The sequence below is a fragment of the Elaeis guineensis genome, chromosome 11 (assembly GCF_000442705.2).
Source record: "Elaeis guineensis isolate ETL-2024a chromosome 11, EG11, whole genome shotgun sequence".
Lineage (NCBI taxonomy): Eukaryota > Viridiplantae > Streptophyta > Magnoliopsida > Arecales > Arecaceae > Elaeis > Elaeis guineensis.
Window position 1 is genome coordinate 113,769,818 of NC_026003.2, and position 20,759 is coordinate 113,790,576.

The 20,759-nt window shown below is 39.2% G+C and overlaps 1 protein-coding gene and 1 long non-coding RNA gene across 3 annotated transcripts; both read right to left on the reverse strand.

The window, feature by feature from the left end:
* Window positions 1–6,311: 6,311 nt before the first annotated feature.
* On the reverse strand, window positions 6,312–7,554 carry LOC105054075 (homeobox-leucine zipper protein HOX22). The gene is made up of 2 exons (XM_010935474.4): window positions 6,912–7,554; window positions 6,312–6,825 (listed from the first exon to the last, which is right to left on the reverse strand). The coding sequence occupies exons 1-2, from the start codon at window positions 7,263–7,265 to the stop codon at window positions 6,520–6,522; spliced, it is 660 nt and encodes a 219-aa protein (XP_010933776.1). The 5' UTR covers window positions 7,266–7,554; the 3' UTR covers window positions 6,312–6,519.
* Window positions 7,555–10,913: 3,359 nt separating this feature from the next.
* LOC140852451 (uncharacterized) lies at window positions 10,914–19,113 on the reverse strand. Of its 2 annotated transcripts, XR_012135273.1 has the most exons (3): window positions 15,400–16,724; window positions 12,793–13,042; window positions 10,914–11,301 (listed from the first exon to the last, which is right to left on the reverse strand). It is a non-coding gene; the product is annotated as an uncharacterized lncRNA (long non-coding RNA). The 2 variants fall into 2 exon arrangements; XR_012135272.1 differs by having other exon boundaries at window positions 12,793–19,113.
* Between the last annotated feature and the right edge of the window lie 1,646 nt (window positions 19,114–20,759).

Genomic DNA, 20,759 nt, shown 5'->3' on the forward strand with positions numbered 1-20,759 from the left:
TGGATACCTATTGGTGCTTGTTGATAGGCCTTTCTTTGTTTCTATGCTTGTTGGTCTTGCTGATATAGATATTTTGGGCATTAGCTGGCTGTTGCTGTGGCCTTGCTGGCTATAGTGTCATCCCACATCATAATGCCAAGTGGTCACATTCTTTTCCTAGAGAGCTGAATGGCTTTAAATCTCTTCTATGCCAAGCCTTTGCCCGGGAATTTGCTTCCTATTGGAGTCATTGCTTGTTGTTTACAGTTTGATAATGGCTTAGTTGGATGTCTTTTTCCCACCGCCGAGGGGTCTTTGCATGAGTCCTGTCACTTGTGTCTTTTTGGCTGGTGGCTTTTGTGTCATTATTGATGTTGTATTCGGCGGTGGTTGGCCCATTGGGTTATATCAGCCGCAATGAGTACTGTTGGCTTTAATAATTAGATTTTTTTTTTCTTAAAAAAAAGACTAAGGTCAGTTAATTTAATTTATGACAAAAAATCATCTCTATTTAAAAGCCAAAAAAGCCTCTATTTACATCATATAGACCCAAAATCCCTACCCTTTTAAGCGATCTTTAGCCTTACCTGAAATCCTGGAGTCATGGCATCGCTGTTTAGCTTTAGTCTGTCTTTTGTGAGAGTGTCTGATAACTTTGGGTTAAATTTGCTTGACACCTGAACAAATTGATAGTTGAAGTTCCAAATTTTTGCACTACTGTCCATTGCGTTGCACTGCAAAGTTGTTTCAGGTGTTGGCAGTTTGGTCTGATAATAAGAATGATGCTTCGTAAAGTGCCAACAGGTGTCATGCTCTGTCATGTTATATCAAGGACCTTAAGGTGTTTACACTATTAACATCCTAAAATACTAATTGCCTCCCCTTTGAGAAAACCAAAATAGTAGTATTCAATTAACTAAGCAACCCGGGCAGAATAACGAAAATTAATCCATTCTAGAATTCTAGCATCGCCCAACTTTCTTCTGGGGAAAAATGGTTTGCTATAACTATATGAAAGAAATTAAGAAGTTAAGGCGTGTCCTATTTGCACTTCTCTTTTGGAGCTTCTAAGTTCTTCGCTGGAAAGATATGCAAATTACTCATCATTCTTTGCTTGAAGAGTAGACAAATTGGCCTTCATGCATGGTTTCTACTTATTCTTGTGAACTTTGTCGTCCTTACCATCTACCAGCTTTAGCATATTGTTTGCTCTTTTCATTCAACAATATGTCTACATAGTTTGCCTCATAGTTTCTTCTTTTGAGAAATAGCTTCTCTATTTCTTCATGTGCATGTTCAACAAATCATCAGCATTTACTCCTTTCTCACACATTTGTAAGCTGTACCTGCTGTCCAGTACATTTGTGCTCTATATTAATCATGTCCATCACATTTTTAGAGAACTGATGTGTAAATTATGAGCTAAGTTTCAAATTTTTAGACTGTTCAAGTAAACGTTCTGTCCAAGTAAGACAAGAAGAGGTTAATCAATAGGAGCGTGCTTGGAAGAAGCTGGATTTAGGAGCCTTTTCATTTGAATGGTGGATGTAATATATGATTGGAATATCCTCTAGGATTTTTATCTTTATGTTAGGAAATATATCTTGAGATTCAGTCCACAAGAAGCCCACAGCGAGATCCACGATGACGAATGGAGTCCAACGAGTCTAAGACCAGCCTAAACGAAGTCCAGACGGTGAAGTTATGCACGAGAGAAGCTAGCACGGCCCACAGAACAACGGAGGTTGGCGGCGGCACAACCAATACCGGCGGACGTGCAAGCGCGCGCCGGAGAACGTGGACCAGTGCGTGGGTGCACGCAGGGCGTGGCCCGCAACTCTTCATGCGGTCCATCATGGATCGCCAGTCCATGCGAGGAGGCGTGGACCACTACCTGATTTCTCCGCACATTTCGCACAGTCTACCATGGACCGAGACCGTTTCCAGGCCCGTTTCTCACGGTCTACCATGGTTCACATTCTATTTTGCTCTTATTTTCATGCGGATGCACGATCCAGTGACTGTGGGAGTTTGCGGTAGTGATCAGATGGCTCAGAGGGTCCTGGAGTTCTGATAGGAGATGGATTCGCGTTGGACTCGTTTGGGAACTCCTGTGCATAGTTTGAGACGATCTGAGGTTTTTAAGAAGAGCTGTAGTAAACAGAGGGCCGTAGTGTAGCGTAGTGTGTTCGGTAGAGGACCCAGAGCAGCAACAAATCGAGAGGAGCCGACAGAGAGCAAAGGCAGGAGTGCTTCAGGCAGACTGTCAGGCAGCAGATAGCGATCGCTTCAGAGATTCAGCGGATCTCCTAGAGAGAGCTTTTGTGAGGGAGAACTTCTTGTGAGAGAGAGATTAGATGTACGAGGGTTGAGGGTATGATTTTCTCTTATAATTTTTTTTTCATAGTGAAACTTACATGTCCCGTAGAGGCGAGCCTTTTGGTCGATCCATGTATTGATTATGTTTCTATTTTGTTTCTTCTTTCTTTCTGCTGCGACGTGTGGTAGCGAAAAGATCCTATGGTAGTGGTGTCCTGGCCAGACATCTCCAACACTGGTATCAGAGCGAAGTGATACCAGGACATAGGTTGCGGTGGTGGTAAGCAAGATTAAAGATGGAGAAAACATGCTCAATCAAAGTGGAGATCAACAGATTTGATGAAAAGAGCAATTTCTCCTTGTGGCAAGTGAAGGTGAAGAACATGCTCGTCCAACAAGGATTGATCGATGCTTTTTTATGCGAAAAAAAATCGACTATCATAGAAATATAGGATTGGAGGCAGTTCTAGATATAGACGGTGAGTATGATCCACTTATACCTAGCGGATGAGATGGTGATTCATGTGCTTGGCGAGTCTTCTCCGATGGTGTTGTGGTCGAAACTCGAAGAGTTGTACATGGTGAAGTCTCTCACCAACACGCTTTTTCTCTGGAGATCGTTTTACCAGCTGTGGATGACTGAGGAACAGATCATGTAGGAGTATCTCAGCCACTTTCAGAAGATCCTCACCGACCTCCTCAGTATTGGCGAAAAAGTTGAGGAGAAGACTAGGGCGCTGGTCTTGCTAGCAATGCTTTCACCTTCGTATGAGTTCTTGATGACTGCTCTTCTAATGGAGAAGAGCATCATCAAAATGGACGAGATCACCATGATGATTCTCCAGAATAAGGTTCTCAGGAGGGAGAATCCAGCTTCGAGCTCAGGCGACAGCTCAGCTTTGACGATTTCTGAAGAAACAAGGGGCGATAGACGGAGCGACAGAAAATCGTAATGAGGGCAGTCCAAGTCCAAGATGAGGGACTTGAGCAAGATCAGATGTTACCGATATGATGAGTTGGAGCATCTAGCCAGAGATTGCCCTCAACTCAGGGATCGGATGAGGGCTACTGCAGCAACGGTCAATAGCGAGTCAAAAGATGATGTCCTGGAGATATCTGATGAGATATTTATTTTTTTCAGCAGTATATTTTAGATTCTGTATGCACCTATCATGTATATTACAGAGAAAAATAGTTTGACTCCTCAGAGAGCAATGAGGATACTATTTATCTACCGGATGGATCGAACTGTGCGATCAAAAATATCGAGACAGTTAGCTGGATAACACATGATGGTGTAGTGAGGAGATTGAGAAAGATTCGATATATATCCGATTTCAGATGGAATCTTATCTCACTAAGCAGATTGGATTCGACCGGCTACAGGTAGAGGGTTGGTGGAGGAATCCTGAAAATATTTCGTGATGATAGAATTATTCTGGAGGAAAAAAAGAGGATGAGAGAACATTACTACCTGGCAAGGAGTCCAGTGCGAGGTGGAGTTTCAAGAGTCAGGAGGAGTCCAGAGTGAGATGGAGCTTCAGGTGGAGGTGGATTAGACACTAGACACAAGATTCGGAAGGATGAGAGACAATATCGCAGGGTGAGATTTCTATTGCCGTATAAGGATATCCCGAACAGATCTCAGGTCATGAGGAGCAAAGCATACGATAGAGATGAGATCGAGCGATCTGATTCGACTTCCATGTTGGTCTATTCATGATCAGCAGTCGATTGCCCCAAGGCATTGGGGTGAGAAGATCCAAAAATTTTCAGAGTTAGGAGGAGACCGAATATCGAGTCGAGATGGAGATTGTTAGGAGATACATCTTGAGATTCGGTTCACAAGGAGTCCACAGCGAGATCCATGACGACGAACGAAATCCAATGAACCTAAGATCAGTCCAAACGAAGTCCAGATGGTGAAGTTACATATGAGAAAAGCTAGCACGGCCCACGGAGCAGTGGAGGGCGTTGGCAGTGTAGCCAGGCCCGACGAATGCACGAGCACATGCAGGAGAGTGTGGCCCACCACGCAGGCGGGCCCAGCATGGGCGCCCGCAGCTCTTTACACGATCCATCATAGACCGCCAGTCCACGCGAGGAGGCATGGACCGCTACCTGGTTTCCCCGCACGTTTCGCACGGTCTACCATGGATCGGGGCCGTTTCCAGGCCCATTTCTCATGGTCTACTGTGGTCCACACTCTGTTTCGCTCTGATTTTTGTGCGGGTGCGTAATCCAGTGGCTGTGGGAGTTTGCGGTAGTGATCAGATGGCTAAGAGGATCTTGGAGTTCTGATAGGAGATGAAATTAACGTTGAATTCATTTTGGAACTCCTGTGCATAGTCTGAGACGATCTGAGGTCTTTAAGAAGAGCTGTGGCAAACAGAGGGCCGTAGTGTGGCATGGTGTGTTCGACCGAAAATCCAGAGTAGCAGCAGATCGAGAGGAGCCGACAGAGAGCAGAGGCAGGAGTGCTTCAGACAGACTGTCAAGCAGTGGACAACAGTCGCTTCAGAAATTCAGGAGTTCTCCTAGAGAGAGAGCTTTTGTGAGGGAGAGCTTCTTGTGAGAGAGAGATTGGGTGTATTAGGATTGAGGGTGTGATCTTTTCTTGTATTTTTTTTTTTTCTCATAGTGAAGCTTGCATGTCCCGTGGAGACGAGTCTTTTGGGCAGTCCACATATTTGATTGTGTTTCTGTTTTGTTTCTTCTTTCTTCCTACTGCGACGTGTAGTATTGAAAAAATCTCATGATAGTAGTGTCCTGGTCAAACATCCCCAACACTTTATATGGTAGATCAAAGGAAATTCATGCCCTCCCTTTCCAACATGAGAGAGGCTACAACATGACTGTCGTAGATGATTGTTATATGAGGGTTTTATGATGTTCATGTAGTCTACTTTGGCTTTAGGGAGCCTTGTGAGATGATGGATCCTCTCTGGTTGGACCTGACTATTATGTACAGGTGTTTGTGAAGGGTTATGGTCCTGCATTGCTTAAGCTTGATCGGTACTTTCTTTGCTTGCTGATGGCTCTGTTTGTTGCCTCTCTCTGTGTTGGAGAAGGTTTTCTTGACCTTAGCCCTCATCAACCTTGCATCTGCACTCAACCAGGAGCTTCCTATGCTCCTACCTTGTTCTATTTGTCATTTCTATTCTACCTCATCGTCTCTCTCTTAAAGGAAGTTAAAACTCACAATTGGCTCATTCCGAGTTTAATTGGACCATTGTTTGTGGGATTTCCAGGTTCTCTAATATTTCTTGTTTGCCGTTTTACAGATCCTTGGCATGCTCTGTGTATGATAGTATGCAAAGGCAAACAAAGACTCCCTCCACAAATTTAAATAGCAGATCTCTCAATATAGGAGTTAATAGCATAGCACTATTCATAATGGTCTGCTTATAATGCTTTGCTGAAGACTCATTTATGAAATATTTGTGATCATTTCAGCAGTATTCCTCCAATCCTCTCTCCCCTTCTCTCTGTTTAGGATATGCAGCAGCATTCCTTAAAATTTACATGTCTATCCCATATAGGATTTTATTTATCAATCCCATTTTTCTCCCCTTTTGGGCAACAAGTATCTTGCATCATGATGTGGCTTGCAGGATTCATTCAACCATCAGAGCTGCAAGATTGGGAGTCACTGATTTCATAATTTCTGCAACGTATATTCTCATGTCCTAATTCAGAATTTAATATTATGGTTAAGAAAGTCAAAAAACTTGACAGCCTTTGCCATTGCTGCTGTCCTTCACCTAAAACATTTACAACATACTAAAATTTAAATGATGCCCTTGATGTTGATGCTTCTTATGAGAGGTAAGGACTCTTGACTGATCTCATTCCTGAAGCATCATACACTTGCCACCTAGGTGGACTTGCTTGCTTCCTGCTTGCTTGAATTTGTGCATCTGTACTTAATTGCAGAAGCATAAATAGATATTAGACAGAATAAATGTAGTCGATTGTTTGAACACAATGCTTACCTGTCTTAAGAGCGGATCTGGGAAGCAGTAGACACATTATTCTCTGTTGATTCTAAGTTTATTCATTCTGATTACAACGGGATGATGACATAGCATCAGAAATTTCATGCACTCCCTGAATCATAACCTATTTTACATGAGCATCTGGAATTCTAATCTTGACTCCAAACAGCAGGCTCTAACTCTATCAGCTCTAAGGTTCACATCTTCTGATGACGACAGGGTTCTATCCTGTCAAGGGCCAAGACTCCCACCACTCAGAAGGAGTGGTGCAGCACTGTTCCGGAGAACTACTGCAGTTGAAATCGCATGGTTGCTCAATTGATGTCAGGTAGCCACTCTCAGGTTCTCTCATGTATAAATATTCTGCTTCTTTCTGATTGAAAAAGCTTAGATTCTTCTCTTCATCACCTGAACACACTAACAAGCAGGGCCTCGCATCCTCCTCGCGCTTGCCATTGCTGCAGTTGGAATCGCCGTCATTACTGCTCGCTTCTGATGGCTTATTCAGCAATTCAGTAAGCTTTTGCGACTGTATGATCCGAAATTATATTATCACATGCTTCGCAAGACAAAGTAAGTCGGAGATCGTGAGAACAAAAGAAAGTGTTTTTTTACCTGGTTGATCAGAATTTGCTTCTCTTTTTTGAGGGACTCCACGCTGGAGAGCAAGACATCATAGTTAGCTTTGAGGGCGGCATACTCTCTCTCGAGCTGCTTCGACTTCCACCGGGCTCGCTTGTTCTGAAACCATATGGCCACCTGGCGAGGCTGGAGGCCGAGTTCCTTAGCCAGCTGCAGCTTCTTCCGGGGTTCCAGCTTCGCCTGGGACTCGAAAATGGATTCGAGGGACTTTATCTGCTCCTCGCTGAACCTTCTCTTCTTGTCGCTCCTCGACTTCGTGAGGAGGGGATCCATAGAGATGTAGGAGGACTCTGCTTCCTCCGCTGCAGAGTAGTCGACAGTCTCCATCTTCCAGCTTTTTTTTTTTTTTTTTCCGTTATTGTTTTTTTCTTTTTTTTTTTTTTTGTGGGCTTATCCTTTGCCTCTCTTTTGTACTGCTGGAGCGTGCCACCGGAGAGGAGCGAGGGAATTCTATGGTCTTGAAGTGCGGCGAGGGACTTACGGAAGGTTCTGCTACCAATGAAATTGTGGAAGGTGGATGCTTGTTGGAAGAGAGTTCCATGACTGGGGTTTGCTTTAATAGCTATGATGGGACCTCTATTGCTTTAATTGCTATGATGGAACCTCTGCACCAATGGAAACATATCCGTGGGGAGCTTGGCTTTTCCCACATGTCCATCAAGGAGCCAGTTGCTTATAAGCCCAGCGCTCTTTCTCCCCCCATCCTTCTTCGGATGACAAGGGAGCTTTGTCTTTTTCTCTCTTGCTGAGTTAAAAATGCTTTTGTGATGTTTAGCTGATGTTGGGATGATGTGTGCCTGGGGTGAGCTTAAGTGATCACTGACATGCTTAGCTTTGGGGGACTTGGACAGCCATTTCGCCTTGCCGGAAAGGACTTTTTAAACTATGATATCACAGCCATCTCAAAAAGAATCAGGGTACTCTGCTGTATGTAGAGTTTTGTACGACTATTGACAGCCACTTCATCTATTTCAGACATGGGCGGCTCTCTTTCATCACCACGAGACATTGTGTATAGCACTAAAGATACCTTATTGTATTTTAGAAATGCACAAGTACTGTTTATCTTTAAGATGAATGATGAAGCAGCTATTATCTCCACTAGCATAGAATTCAGAGAGAGAGAGAGAGAGAGAGAGAGTATGAACATAGTATGGTAGTAAATGACTGGGACTTTGTGGTAGTAATTGAAATATATGCATGTTGCCCATGACTAAATATCACATCATTACAAACCGATATTGCCGGTGGGCAAGATTTAACCGGTGGTGCAGGGAGAAGCGATGAGATTTTACCTTGTTGAAGGCGGTGACACTAAGGAGGTGAGAGTAAGGTTGCGCTTAGATCCCAATGATTACGTACAGCGAGAGCTCCGCGGTGCAGCGGATCGGGTCGTGGGTCACGCGGGCGCACACAGCTTGGTGGCATCGCTCGGAACGAACAAACGCGTCAAATATATTATTATTTTATTATTTTAATGCCGTGTTTTCGTATATTATTATAATAATAATAATTAACCGGGTCCGGTAGCGTGTGTGGTATTCAGCCGATGACAACGACTCGGTCCGACAAGATGCCAGCTCGGCGAGGTCGACCAATTGTAAGTGGACTCGTGTCCATGGAGGGTCTCTGGCCCGGGTCGTCGGGGGCACGTGGCAGGGGGCATACGGTCACGCTGTCGCGGTCAGCCTCCCGCGGTTGGTGCCGGGTTTCCGCTTGCCCTTCGTCTCTTCCTCGCTCTCTCTCTCTTCCTCTCTTTTCTTGTGGGGGTAAAATCGTCTTTCTGTCTCTAATGTCGGCAAACACTAGGACGGTCTTGAGTACATCCATTAGTCCCACCATCACTCACGGAATTTTGCCAATGGAAAGTTTCACAGCGTGACTACAGAAAAAAATTATATATTAAATGAGGTTGATTGAATCATGTGTGGTTTTCTTTTTCAGTAGTGTTATGGGGCTCTTATTATATGCATATGAGATGGGATTGGTGCATGGGATTTGTTGCAAATAAGAAAGATTGATTGAATATGAAATTATCAAATCAGCATCTGTGGATTGAGGAAATTTCCATATGCACGTTAAGAATGATAGGGATTCCATTATGGCACCAGGTGTTGTGGAACTGGGGAGTCACATAGAAATTTGAGTCAAAAAATGATTATTTAGAGTCTGGGGATCTCACATGGCAGATGGTGGACATCATGCAACTACTTAAATTGTTTCTTATGATAGATACATTCGGTGGTAATGGAAATTAATAAAGGCGTTCTTTCTTTGTGGGGCAATACAATACTATATTTGACGTTCTAAAAGCATTAGAGAGAAAAATAGTGGTGAGAATATTTTATTTTTTAATCTTTTTGGATGCATTCATTCTGAACTTATATGATCCTTGCTTCGACCTTGGGGTGAGGCCATGAGACTCACCTTTATAAAAGCACTATTATTCTTGATGTGTCATTTTCATCTTCTCTTTTTTCAAACAATGTCTTTGAAAGAGAAATTTGAAGTGCGGACCACCCAAAACCTAGCATGTATTTGTCAAATTCACAAATTTAAAAAGAAATCTATCATTCAAAAATTTCATTTCAAAAAATTTATTATAAAAAAAAAATTACAACTATTGCCGCTAAACTCTAGGAAGTTACTCAGTCAGGTACCGAATAAGATGCATTTTGCTCTTTGACAGAGATCGTACTTACAAAAAATCTTCTTATCAGAATTTATCCAACGAAGGATCCTCTGATGTTCAAATTAGCCGAACTTTAGAGAATAGTAAAAAAGCTACAGAAATGAGAGCATATTAAATTAAAAAAAGCTTATCCCGATCCTCTTCTTATCTTCCTTTATATAAAGATAGAATTTACTGTTGCTTTGTAACTCCGTGGGAGTTATCAAATTCAATATGGATCTAGTAAGCAGTTAATCTGATCCACGATTTTTCATTTATGAGCAATTAATGTCCCTATCGTGCATTGTGACCATTCTAACCCCTAATTTTCTAAATCGTGATTTACGATTCCTTCGTAAATACTTGATTGACATTCAAGTAAGACAATCAGTTCGATATCGATATAATTGTCGGTTTACGAGCAGTCGCATTGTCCGACTAGTCTTCGAGCATTGTCAGTAGTCGTCCGAGTAGGTCTGACAATATATACGATTGTTGGTCCTCAATCGGGTAGAAAAATCAGATCTCCACCGCGGTCGTAATTCCGAATAAATGTTCCAACAACAACCATCCATAAAATTCTCTTTCCTTTTGAAAAAGTCATATGATCAAATAGTATTTTCTGTCGTCATAATGAAAGAGGTTGTGGCACAGTTTATTTAACATTTGGATGTCATATCTGGAGTTTACTAGCAATGCTAGTATCTGAGACCTGCGAGCACCTTCCAATTCTGCAACAAATCAAAGTGGGACTTGGGCCCTGGATAACGTATGAAGGAATTGACACGCAAATCTAGTCTTGGAAGACGCTATCAGCCCGATCATGGGATGGTAATCCGGTCCTATTTCACTAGGATCAAGTTATTAAATGAGGGCTACAAACGACTAGGAACAATCTTTTTCATATTTAGGCAAAAGGGATCATTCACTCTCTTTTTGCTTCACTCAAACAAAGACAATGGCTGGAGAATCTGGACTCCCACCTCTAACACAAGGTTATCTTGTCTTAATTTCTTTGGACTAATCCACCCCAAAGCAGAAGCAACCTGAAAAGTTTCCCACCATCCCCATCCTGCTTCACACGTATCAGGTTGTGGTCGAAAGCAACCGGGAACTAAATAGAGGACCTCAAAAATCTTAATTACAACAAACCTAAGAGAATAGACTATGACCAAGAGAAGGGATGAGAATTTGGGTTTAGAAAATAAAGACATATTTGGTTGAGAAATCTTGGGCTCTGGAATTGTAATGGGAATATGTAACTTCCATTTCAGCAACTTGGTAGGGGCGGGGGAATGCTCCAATCTCTCAAAATCTAATCTCAATTCATTCATAGAATTTAAATCTCATTTCAAATTCTATTTTAATCCATTTTAATTCCAATCACGAATCAAACACGCCTCGAGAGAAAAAAAGCTCGAGAATAGATTGCATGATCTTTTGGCCAATGGTATTGCTTCGTTCACTGTTGTATCTATACAGCAAGGAAACTCGAAAAGCTGGTGTGGGATTCCCATTCTCCACATGCTTTCATCAGCGCTCCGCATCGAACAGTTGGTGATTGGACTGGTGCTTCTTCCCCTGGAAACGACTACTCATGTGGTGGGGCTCAGTGGGTGGAAAGATTGTTCAAGGATTTCAGATGATCTCATGACTTTATAAATGCGTGCTCAGCTCTTTCACTTAACCATCCTTATAAAACAGTATATGAACTGGTTAGCAGCCAGCATCAATTATTTATGGTGGTAAGATGATATTTGTGAACTAAAACAAGTAAAACAAACCCATGGGCAATGGCATGACGACAGTATTGGATATATAGACTCTTGAATGAAAGAGCATTTTGGACCTAAATAATTGAAATGGGAGGAATCTTTGGAAAGTCATGTATGGTTGTAGCATTGCTCGGTATATATGCAGTTTAAATGCAAGAGACTGCGTTGGCTCTGGTCGTGTTCATTATTACCCTGATGACCAAATGAATAACAAATTAATATACATTGATCGTAGTCTACAGAATAGAGATAGATGAAGCCCAAAGGCCTTTCGGGCCTAAAATTGAAGGCCCTGGCTGTGGAGGCCCATTAGCAGCCTTAACTACTTTATTTTGGTGTTCCTTGCAATTTTCATTAAACTTGTTAGATATGCTTTAAAATTATGTTAGTAGTAAACGTTTTAAGGAACTTAAGAAAATTCAGTTTTTAATTGATGTACCTGCTTGAGATCATGACTCAGAAATGGACCTCGGGCTTGAACTCCCAAAAGATCCAAGTCATGAGGTACTCAGATCCAACTTGACCTTATCTAACTAATAGCACCCTTGCCTATGGAAGTGTGAGAGAACTTCTTTGTCTACTGCTTCTCTTCTTAATTATTTTACCTAATTAATAATAAAAAAGATATTTAATATAGTTCAGCTTCTTTTCTTAATTTTATTCTGATCAAAATATTATTTCTTTTTTTTTACTCTATTTTGCTCGTGCTTGGTCAGATTGTCATAATAATGATATGACATCTCATGACATCCTATAAACAATTATCAAAAAATAATATTACTAACACATGATATCATACCAAGCATAGGATACCATAAGCATTATCCAAGATATCATAGGATTCATAAAAAGTCATATATATATAAGGCATCTGGAAATAATAATAGTCTTCTTTTTTAGTTCTATAACATCCTGAACAATATATATGACTTCTTATATTTTGAAGAGAGAAGATATTTTTATCAAAAAAAATTTGAAAAAAAAAATTGAGCTGCATTAAATGTCTATCATATTATTAATTATACTATGTGGCCCAACCAGGCGAAGCAGTGCATTTTTTTCTTCACCAGAATGGTGGATAAAGAATTTCTTGGAAGTGTAATGGCCTTGATGCATGCAACCTGGAGGACCAGGGCCGACCAAGGCTGAACCGAATGGGCTTTAGCTGGCACATGCCCATTAGAAACCTCATCTAGACCCATGCCTGATCAGCAGCCTCATCTTAGGGCCTAAATGTTTTTAAATTTCAACAAAAACTGGCTTATATTACCCATGCCAGATTAGCCTTGATATTAAGATTTGACAATGTCCCATTTGGCAAGCCTGGCTAATTCTATTTCCCTTTATAAAAATTTTATTCAAAGAAAAAAGTACTTCCTTGGACTCCGAAACATTGGAATCTATGTACCTGCACCAATGTGTGTTCTTTTCCGACGCTCTTTTACATCAACATCTGCTCGGCCTAACTTGGACCCATTAGCCGAATGGTGAGATGATGAAACCAGAGACAACAAAATCACTTCCACATCCTGCAGTGCCTCTGATGAAGCAATCAGGAAGGCCTGCATGCTTGGTTTGATGATCAAGTACCATTGACGTGCACTTCATCATTGGAATGTGCCGTACCGCAACTTTGATCATGGTGATCTCAAATTTATCTGGAACAAATCAAACAAGACAATGACCTAATAAATTTCCAGCTTGATATAGTAATCTAATTCAGCTCAACCCAATGGTATCTAACCAAATGAACAATCCTTGTCTGACCCAACCACTTGCTACAAGAAGCTGAAGTCCAATTCATTACCATTATATCCTAATCAACCTATATCCAAATAAATAACCCAACCAAATCAACTAATCCAAGTAAAACATACATTTCTCATTCTGCTAATTTATCATTGACAAGTTATAGAACTCACAAAATGTAGAATAGTAAATTCTAGAAGTTAGAAAGGTAGTACAATGCGATATTGGGTGATGAAATATGGAACTTAGACCTCTCATTACAAAATCATACATTAACTCCATCCTTTACACTGGTTTTTTTTGTCATGCAATCCCAACAATTTGAATTCAAAACAAATTTCCATAATTTGAGCTTTTAATGCCACCTCAGTTAATTTACTAAGGGCAAGTTTGTCTCTAAGAAGCTACGCGTCCTAATTCATGTCCATAATGTTGAAGCAACCTCCCCTCGTCCCAAGAGCTTAGTACTAAGAAACCTATAGAGGATAGGTTAGGACTCTCTACTTGTACCGTAAGTAAATTTTCTTTGCAAATTGTGATTAGAGTCATTTGCAATCATTATAGTCAACTAATTCATACCTCTTGGTTAAGATTTAATCATCATCATATTGGCCATTCTTGATCTATTACTTATAGAATAGCTATGGTACCAAAATTAAACTGAATGTGAAAATTAGGGCTTTTGAAAGGGGGAGGGAAAAATATAAAATTTTGTTATACGATCAAGCAATAGGCCTACTTTTCTGAAATCTCCGTTCTCAAGATGATTATGACGTAGTTTTGAAAAACTGATACTAATATCAGAATATCACAACTTTTTCTGTTTTATATTCTATATTATCTTTAATTATTTAAATTCTACTATTAAGGAGTTAAAATGTAAACGCCACCATTCTAATTTTCTGGATCTTAACGTCTTATACCTATGTAAATAAAGTGTAAATCAAACAAGTTTTGATAAGCTTGAAGAGCAGAATCACATTTTTTTACCAAAATTTGTTTCAAAATTGAATTGTCATTGGTGTTTGTTTTAGCTTCACAAATTAAAAAAGAAAAGAAAAGAGAGGTATATAAAACATTTGGGTTTAAAAAACTATAGTTTCGATGAGTATTTAGGACAAATAAGCAATAAGTTGTACAACCCTGATACTGTGCTAAGCAAGATATGAAGCATGTTCAAGTCCAATATTTAAAAGCTCAGGATATGAATCCTGAAGATTTTCTTACAACATAAGTTATCCTTTGGAATACCAAGGTGGAATCTGATGAACAGAACTGGACAAAAAGATGGTCAAGTTGGGAGTTCTATGTTCTGTGTGGATTTGAAGAAGGAAAAAAAAAAGAGCAAAAATGCTTATGTAATTTTACAAATCAGATCGGATAAATTAACTTAATTTCGACTGATCAAGTAGTTATCTTGTTCCATCAATCGAGGCTCCAAATATTGTCATGACCACCAAAAGCAATTTATTTTTGTTCTTTAAAAATAAAAAAAGTATTTTTTAAAGGAAAATTTTCTTCACTTGGAAACATGTTGTGTTTTTTAAACACTTTTATATTTATCATGAGATATTCATGCCTAAAATGTGCTACATTGGCAAAAATTGTACATGGAGCCTCCTATACTGATGTCTAGTTCAACGTGGAGATGGAGGTAGTCTTACAAGTGGCAAGATGCCTGCGTGGCAAGAAGTTGTTTCATGTCATATTGAGAACTTAGAAATTAAACTCCACAATTAAAAAATAATTCTGGTGCATTAGGCCTACAACAACAATAATTCATGTGTAACCATTAGCCTGCAGGCCCTAAAAAAACACAAGGCAAACATCCATGAAGCTGGGAATTAATGGCCCTTCACCATCATGGATAAGAAGTAGAGCCCAAGACAACAATGTTTATTGATAACCAAACTTGTTCGAAAGCTTTATCTGATAGATTATGTTTTCAAAATAACCTTCGAAACCAAATATTAGAAGACAGGGATACGAATGCACCAAACGAGTACGCATGACAAAAAAGTAAACACATTTCATTTTTTTATGGGTCATTAGATGTTTGCACATATTATTGATCCTAGCTTGTTGCAAAATGGCACAGATTAATTTTACTTCTGAAGAAAAAAAAAAAAAAAAACATGAAACTTACCCTGATTGGGTAATGGCCATACTAATAAAACAAAGAAATAATGAGATATTATGAGGTGCGATATGAAATTAAAAGAACAATAGATGGGTGACAGAAAAAGAAGTGCAGAAGATCTTGTACCTGCATTAGTACACCAGATTCAAAATTTGCCTCGGAAATATCTACTAAGATGAGAGGAGTTTAGGACAGCTACTGGTTGTCTTTCTTCAGAAAAAGAAAAGACAGCTACCAGCTTGTGACTCGTTAGAAGTAGGAGTATCACATGACAAATGGCAAAAGAAAGCACATGAAAACAAAGTGATAAAAGAGCACTTCCGCTTTCTCCCATAAGCACCATATATAACACCACTGCCACAGATCAAAAATTGCGTCCTCCACAAAACTTAATCGTAGTGAACCTAAGAAATATTTTTTTTATTGGAATATTAAATCAGTTGTTTTACATTAATTTAAAAAAATCTAAAGGCTTTCAAAAAGTTCCATAGCAAAATAAGCACCAAAAATAATACTCCCTCGAATTTCCCAATTGTAACTTCTTAAGTAACCTTTTCTAGGTACCCTTTTCTAAGTACTTTTTGGCGAAAAGGCAAGGGGAAATAAAGAAGGAAAACTGAAAAGGAAAAAGAAAAGGTGTGAAGTTTTGGAAGTAATGTTCAGAACCTGATCAACTCTCAAATCCCCATGAAACATAAGCATGTTAACCAAGAAAGGTTGGGCAGCATTTTTTTTTTTTTTTTTAAAAAAAAGGGAAGAAATCAAAGAAAAGTTCCCTTCTAAAAGGTCATGAACCCTTTCTATCAGACTGGAAAAGATTGGAAAGGAAAGGAAACAGAAGAAATTAAGGATGAGAGGCAGGAGGTCAAAATTCGCCATCATTACACCAATCTGCTCCTCCTCCTCCTCTCAGATAATCATCACAAAAGAACCAAAGAAAAGGGAGTGTTAGCAACCCATATGCGAACATTAGCAAATCACAACCCAAAACAAGAAAGAAAAGAAAAGCCAGTCGCACACCTGCAGACAGATCCCTCAAAACTGTTATAGCTTTGCAGAAAAAGTTGGCGATCTGCCGATCTCGGAAGAGGAGATGATGGAAGCTGCTGTTGGGGGGAATGAAGCCTGGTCCGAGATGTCTTTCACTGGGAGACATCAAGAAAGATAGTCAAAGAAAGATCTACAGGGAGAATGGCCTCGAACCAGACAACATTCCCCTCAAAACAAAAGCTTCCTCTTTGTACCACTTCTCCTTTGGACCTCAAAGAACTCTCTTTCTCTATCTCTCCATCTTTCTCTCTCTTCGCCCACAAGTTCCGGCTTCTTTCAAGGGGGGTATGGAGGGGGAGATGAGGGGAGGTGGGAAAGGATGTTGATGATGGATGAATGATTACTGTTGGGGAGAGGAGTGATGGGTGTGGAGGGGAGGCAAGAAGGAGATAAAGAACAATAAAGAGAAGGGGGGGGGGGGGGGGTGGTGGGAAAGGAGTAAAGACAAAAGAGAGCTGCAGGGTCGACCCTACAACTGGGATTCCAGAAATGACCACGACTTCATGCACCCTCCCAGTCCCCTCTTCGGCCCCTTCTATCTCTCTCGTAGGTGGGAAACTGGGCACCTTCATCCACCGTCCAGTGGAATATGGAGGATGGGAACAAGGTCTCGATAGAACAGAAGCTGTTATGAGCGTGGTAACACTGCCGGAGGGTTCTGATAATGGCTGTTATCTGGCTGATATCACGTTGTAGTTAGTGTCCCTTGTGTTATTAAAAAAAAAAAAAAAAAATGATGTCATGTCTTTGAAGTCATTCCAAAGCTTGGAAAAATGAAATATTTTAAGTTGCTTTTAAAAGTACAGTCTCAAGAATTTGGTGAGTCTCGGCAGGCTAAGATTTGGTGCAGCTGGGACCCAAGTAGGCTAAACACATTTTGGATTGGGAGTTAAACAAGAAATTATATGGTTAGCATTTGCCATTGCAATGATATCATATCGAGCTTTTCAAGCTAGATCTGTGCTAAATCGACTCACTTGCATGATCAGTTGTGGCATAACAGTGAGAATAAATTAAGATTTATGTAAAAAATTCTTAACTACTTGAGAGTTTTTAATTTTATCCAGAATTTCAATTTAGTGCAACTAAGCCATCCAACTTATTAAATTCATCCAATTCAGATTCCAGCCATGAATTTTATCTGGTCGTCGTGATGGAATTTTACGTAATATTACCTTCTGCATCCCTTTCTTCCGCCAGTTAAGCAGATCACATGAAATTATGTGATAGTTTCTATCACAGTAGCCAAACAAAATTCATAGCTAATATTCAAATTAAACAAATTTGAAAATTGAATGACTTTGATTACACTAAATTAAAGTTTAGGAGGAAATTAAAAACCTCCAAATAGTTCAAAATTTTTTGCATAATTCAATCCAATAAATTAAGCATACATGTATATTTAGGCAAGGCATTTTCATGACTAATTTAAGTGCCTTGAGTAAACTAGCAATATGGCCACCATTTGAAAGGTGCAATGCATAACTCATGTTACATTCATGATTTCAAGAAGTTTCAAAATTTCTAAAAATTTGTATCAAATATCTTTTATACTCTTTTCAAGAAAATACCTGTCATGTTAATGCATAAAATTAGGAAAATGTTTTATGTGCTGATTTTTTTACTTGGTGCATGCAAGTTTAATGACTCAAGCAGCATCTATCCTATCATCTATTGCATATAACTAAAATAGAGGCTCGGTGACGAGCTCTTCATTCACCATGTAGACATCTATATCAATAATATTATTAATACAATTCCTAATAAATAAGACTCTTATTTAGTACGGTGCTTTATTTTTGCCATATTAATAGTGTTATTTATATGGTTCTTCAATATGTACTATAAGTATAGTTCTTGTTTAATATGATTTTCTATTTTCAATAGTCTATTATATATCCAAGATAACTATAATCATTCATCAAACTTCCTACTCTTGATGGGAACTGATTATATTCATCAAATATTTTTTGCTCTTAATAAGTTTTTACAATGCATTATAGCTTCCTTTTTGATAAATATTTTTTTTTAATTTATGATAAATGAATTTCTTATGGCATATTATTTAGTATTCTAATAGTTGATTTTGATGTTACTAACAACCATTATTTTCATCCACATCATTTTTAACTAAATATTTTTTCAAAGTTCAATTTTTTTGCATCAAATTTCTGCTTAAAGAAATTGTGAAGTTCGCTAAATAATATTTTTATCAAATGAAAGATCATTAAAAAAAGTATGGTCATTATTTTTTATTATTATCTATTACTATTATTATGATTTTTAAGTACTAAATTAATAAAATAATATATTTTGTAGCAACTAACGCTTGGTACTTGCTTTAATAGTTATCTTTTATAATTGAATATCATATTATCTCTCACTTAATCATAAGTCAGTCTAAGTTATGGATAATAAAGTATCGTACTATTTTCAAAATAAGTATCAATTAAAATTATTGATACTTTAAGTTAATTTCTTAGGATATACAGAAATTTGGTTATTGAAGACTTCAACTTATTATCATTATTATATTTTATATTTCAAGGATAGCTGAAGAAAGGAAAAAAAATTGTTCCTTACATATACTAGTTAATTTGCCCATTCTTACAAACTTGATTGGTCTCTATCCTGATTCAACCTAAGGCAACATAAGCACTATCAGGTCTGGTTACACCATTAAGTTGGACATGTGTGACTAGTCAATCAATTCCCAGTTCGCTATAATTAAAAAGAAAAATTATTATAATAATAAATATAACAAAAATTGAGATAGACATGAACAATTCAACTTACCTTACCCGAAGAAGAACACGAGCTTGAACTATAGAGCAACCCAAAAGCCCTCAAAATCTGAATGCCCAAATCTGATTCGATGGCTTGGGCCTAGAAGTCCATTGGTTGAAATGGGCTCTTGCCTATACCCTACACACACTGCGTCCCTATAAGTTATGGCACCCATCGAACTGATGGGTAAATACCATCAAAAGTTCTCACAGGACGATAAAGTTAGATGTTAACTAACCTTTCTTTATATTCGACGATTGATATTTGAGATTACCACAAGAAGTTACAGGTGCTTGCGAACACTAAGTTGTTCCCATGATAGTTTTATTGTAGCTGCAGGGAAACTTCATTAATTCACCACCATCGCATTTGAAGACCTTTAGCATAAAGATTTTGCCTTACCTACCCATAAAGTGAATTAGTGTTTGCTTACTGCAAAACCATCTCCTAGTTTCTAAGACGGCACGCTTTAATTCCCTCTCTCAAATAAAACTAATCTCTTGCAGAGATAACAAGTGCAAAAACGGACTAGTTATTGCTCGACTTAACGTATGAATGACATAAAATGGGAGTCGATCTGTTAAAGAGAAGGACTTCATCACCTCAAGTTATTTACCATCAATAGCAGCATTTATTGCAATTTATTTGATGAAGTCTGCTATAGAAACCCCACTCGACTGGATCACTTACTGGAATGAAACGCAGTGGCTTTTCCAGACTACAGTGTCATTTTTGAAGGAGGATGGCTCCATGTTTCTTATCCAAAGCCAGTGAAATGTCTGGAGAAGACTTATCTCCATGAGTAAAGGCGTACGCATTTTGTTAATAATGGTAACACCACCAATTTTGGCTCAACATCTAGTGGTCTTTGGTCCCTGAGCATGTCTCAGGAGATAAGAGCCATCAAAGGTAACCACTCGTCAAAAGATAACATCAAAGGTACCCAAAAAAATAAAGTAAAATGTCATTAAGAGATGAAAGCAACAGCTATATTTTGTGGACAAGTCATTCCAAGCTCCTGAAATGGAGTAATCTAATAGCTTTTCAACTCATTATATGTGGCACTCATGCAACATTCAAAGTATAAAGTGTTGAAAGCGAGCCGAGCATCACATAAACCACTTGTTCTTGTTGTTGTACCATTCCAATTTCTTATGTGGGTGTAGAGTTGCCATCAAGCATGGAAAGTTGTGGATACAGAGGCTCCCAAGGTAAAGCACCAAAACCAAGATAAAGTTTATATTCCCCAAGCCAAAAGGCATCAACTCCCAACCCAAGAACTAGTAGTAAGAGAGAGAAAATTTTAACCATTTATAATAGCTGATTGATTACTAGATTCCGGAGATTGTTGCATTAAAACCTGTGAACTCTTCATCCTCCCAAAAGTTGTTGCAAGTGGGATGGTTTTTCTGAGGGCAAATGCAGCATTAGAAAGGTTGTCAGGTGATGGGAGTGAGAGATGGGATCCAATGCATGGCACAGCTGACGTTGGTGTTTCTGGTTAGGGGCGGGTTGTGGACACAGACATTTGGATGTGGCTTCCTCTTTTTCCTCCCAAGCAAACCCTAGACCTTCCCACCCTATACACCCTATACCTACTAACCCTGTTGGTTCTGAACACTGGACGACAGCGGCTCAAATTGACCATT

Coding starts and splice junctions, on each gene's coding strand:
- LOC105054075 (XM_010935474.4), bottom strand. CDS start 7,265: ATGGAGACTGTCGACTACTCTGCAGCGGAGGAAGCAGAGTCCTCCTAC. Junction 6,826..6,911: donor AGCAAATTCTGATCAACCAG/GTAAAAAAACAC, acceptor CGGATCATACAG/TCGCAAAAGCTTACTGAATT.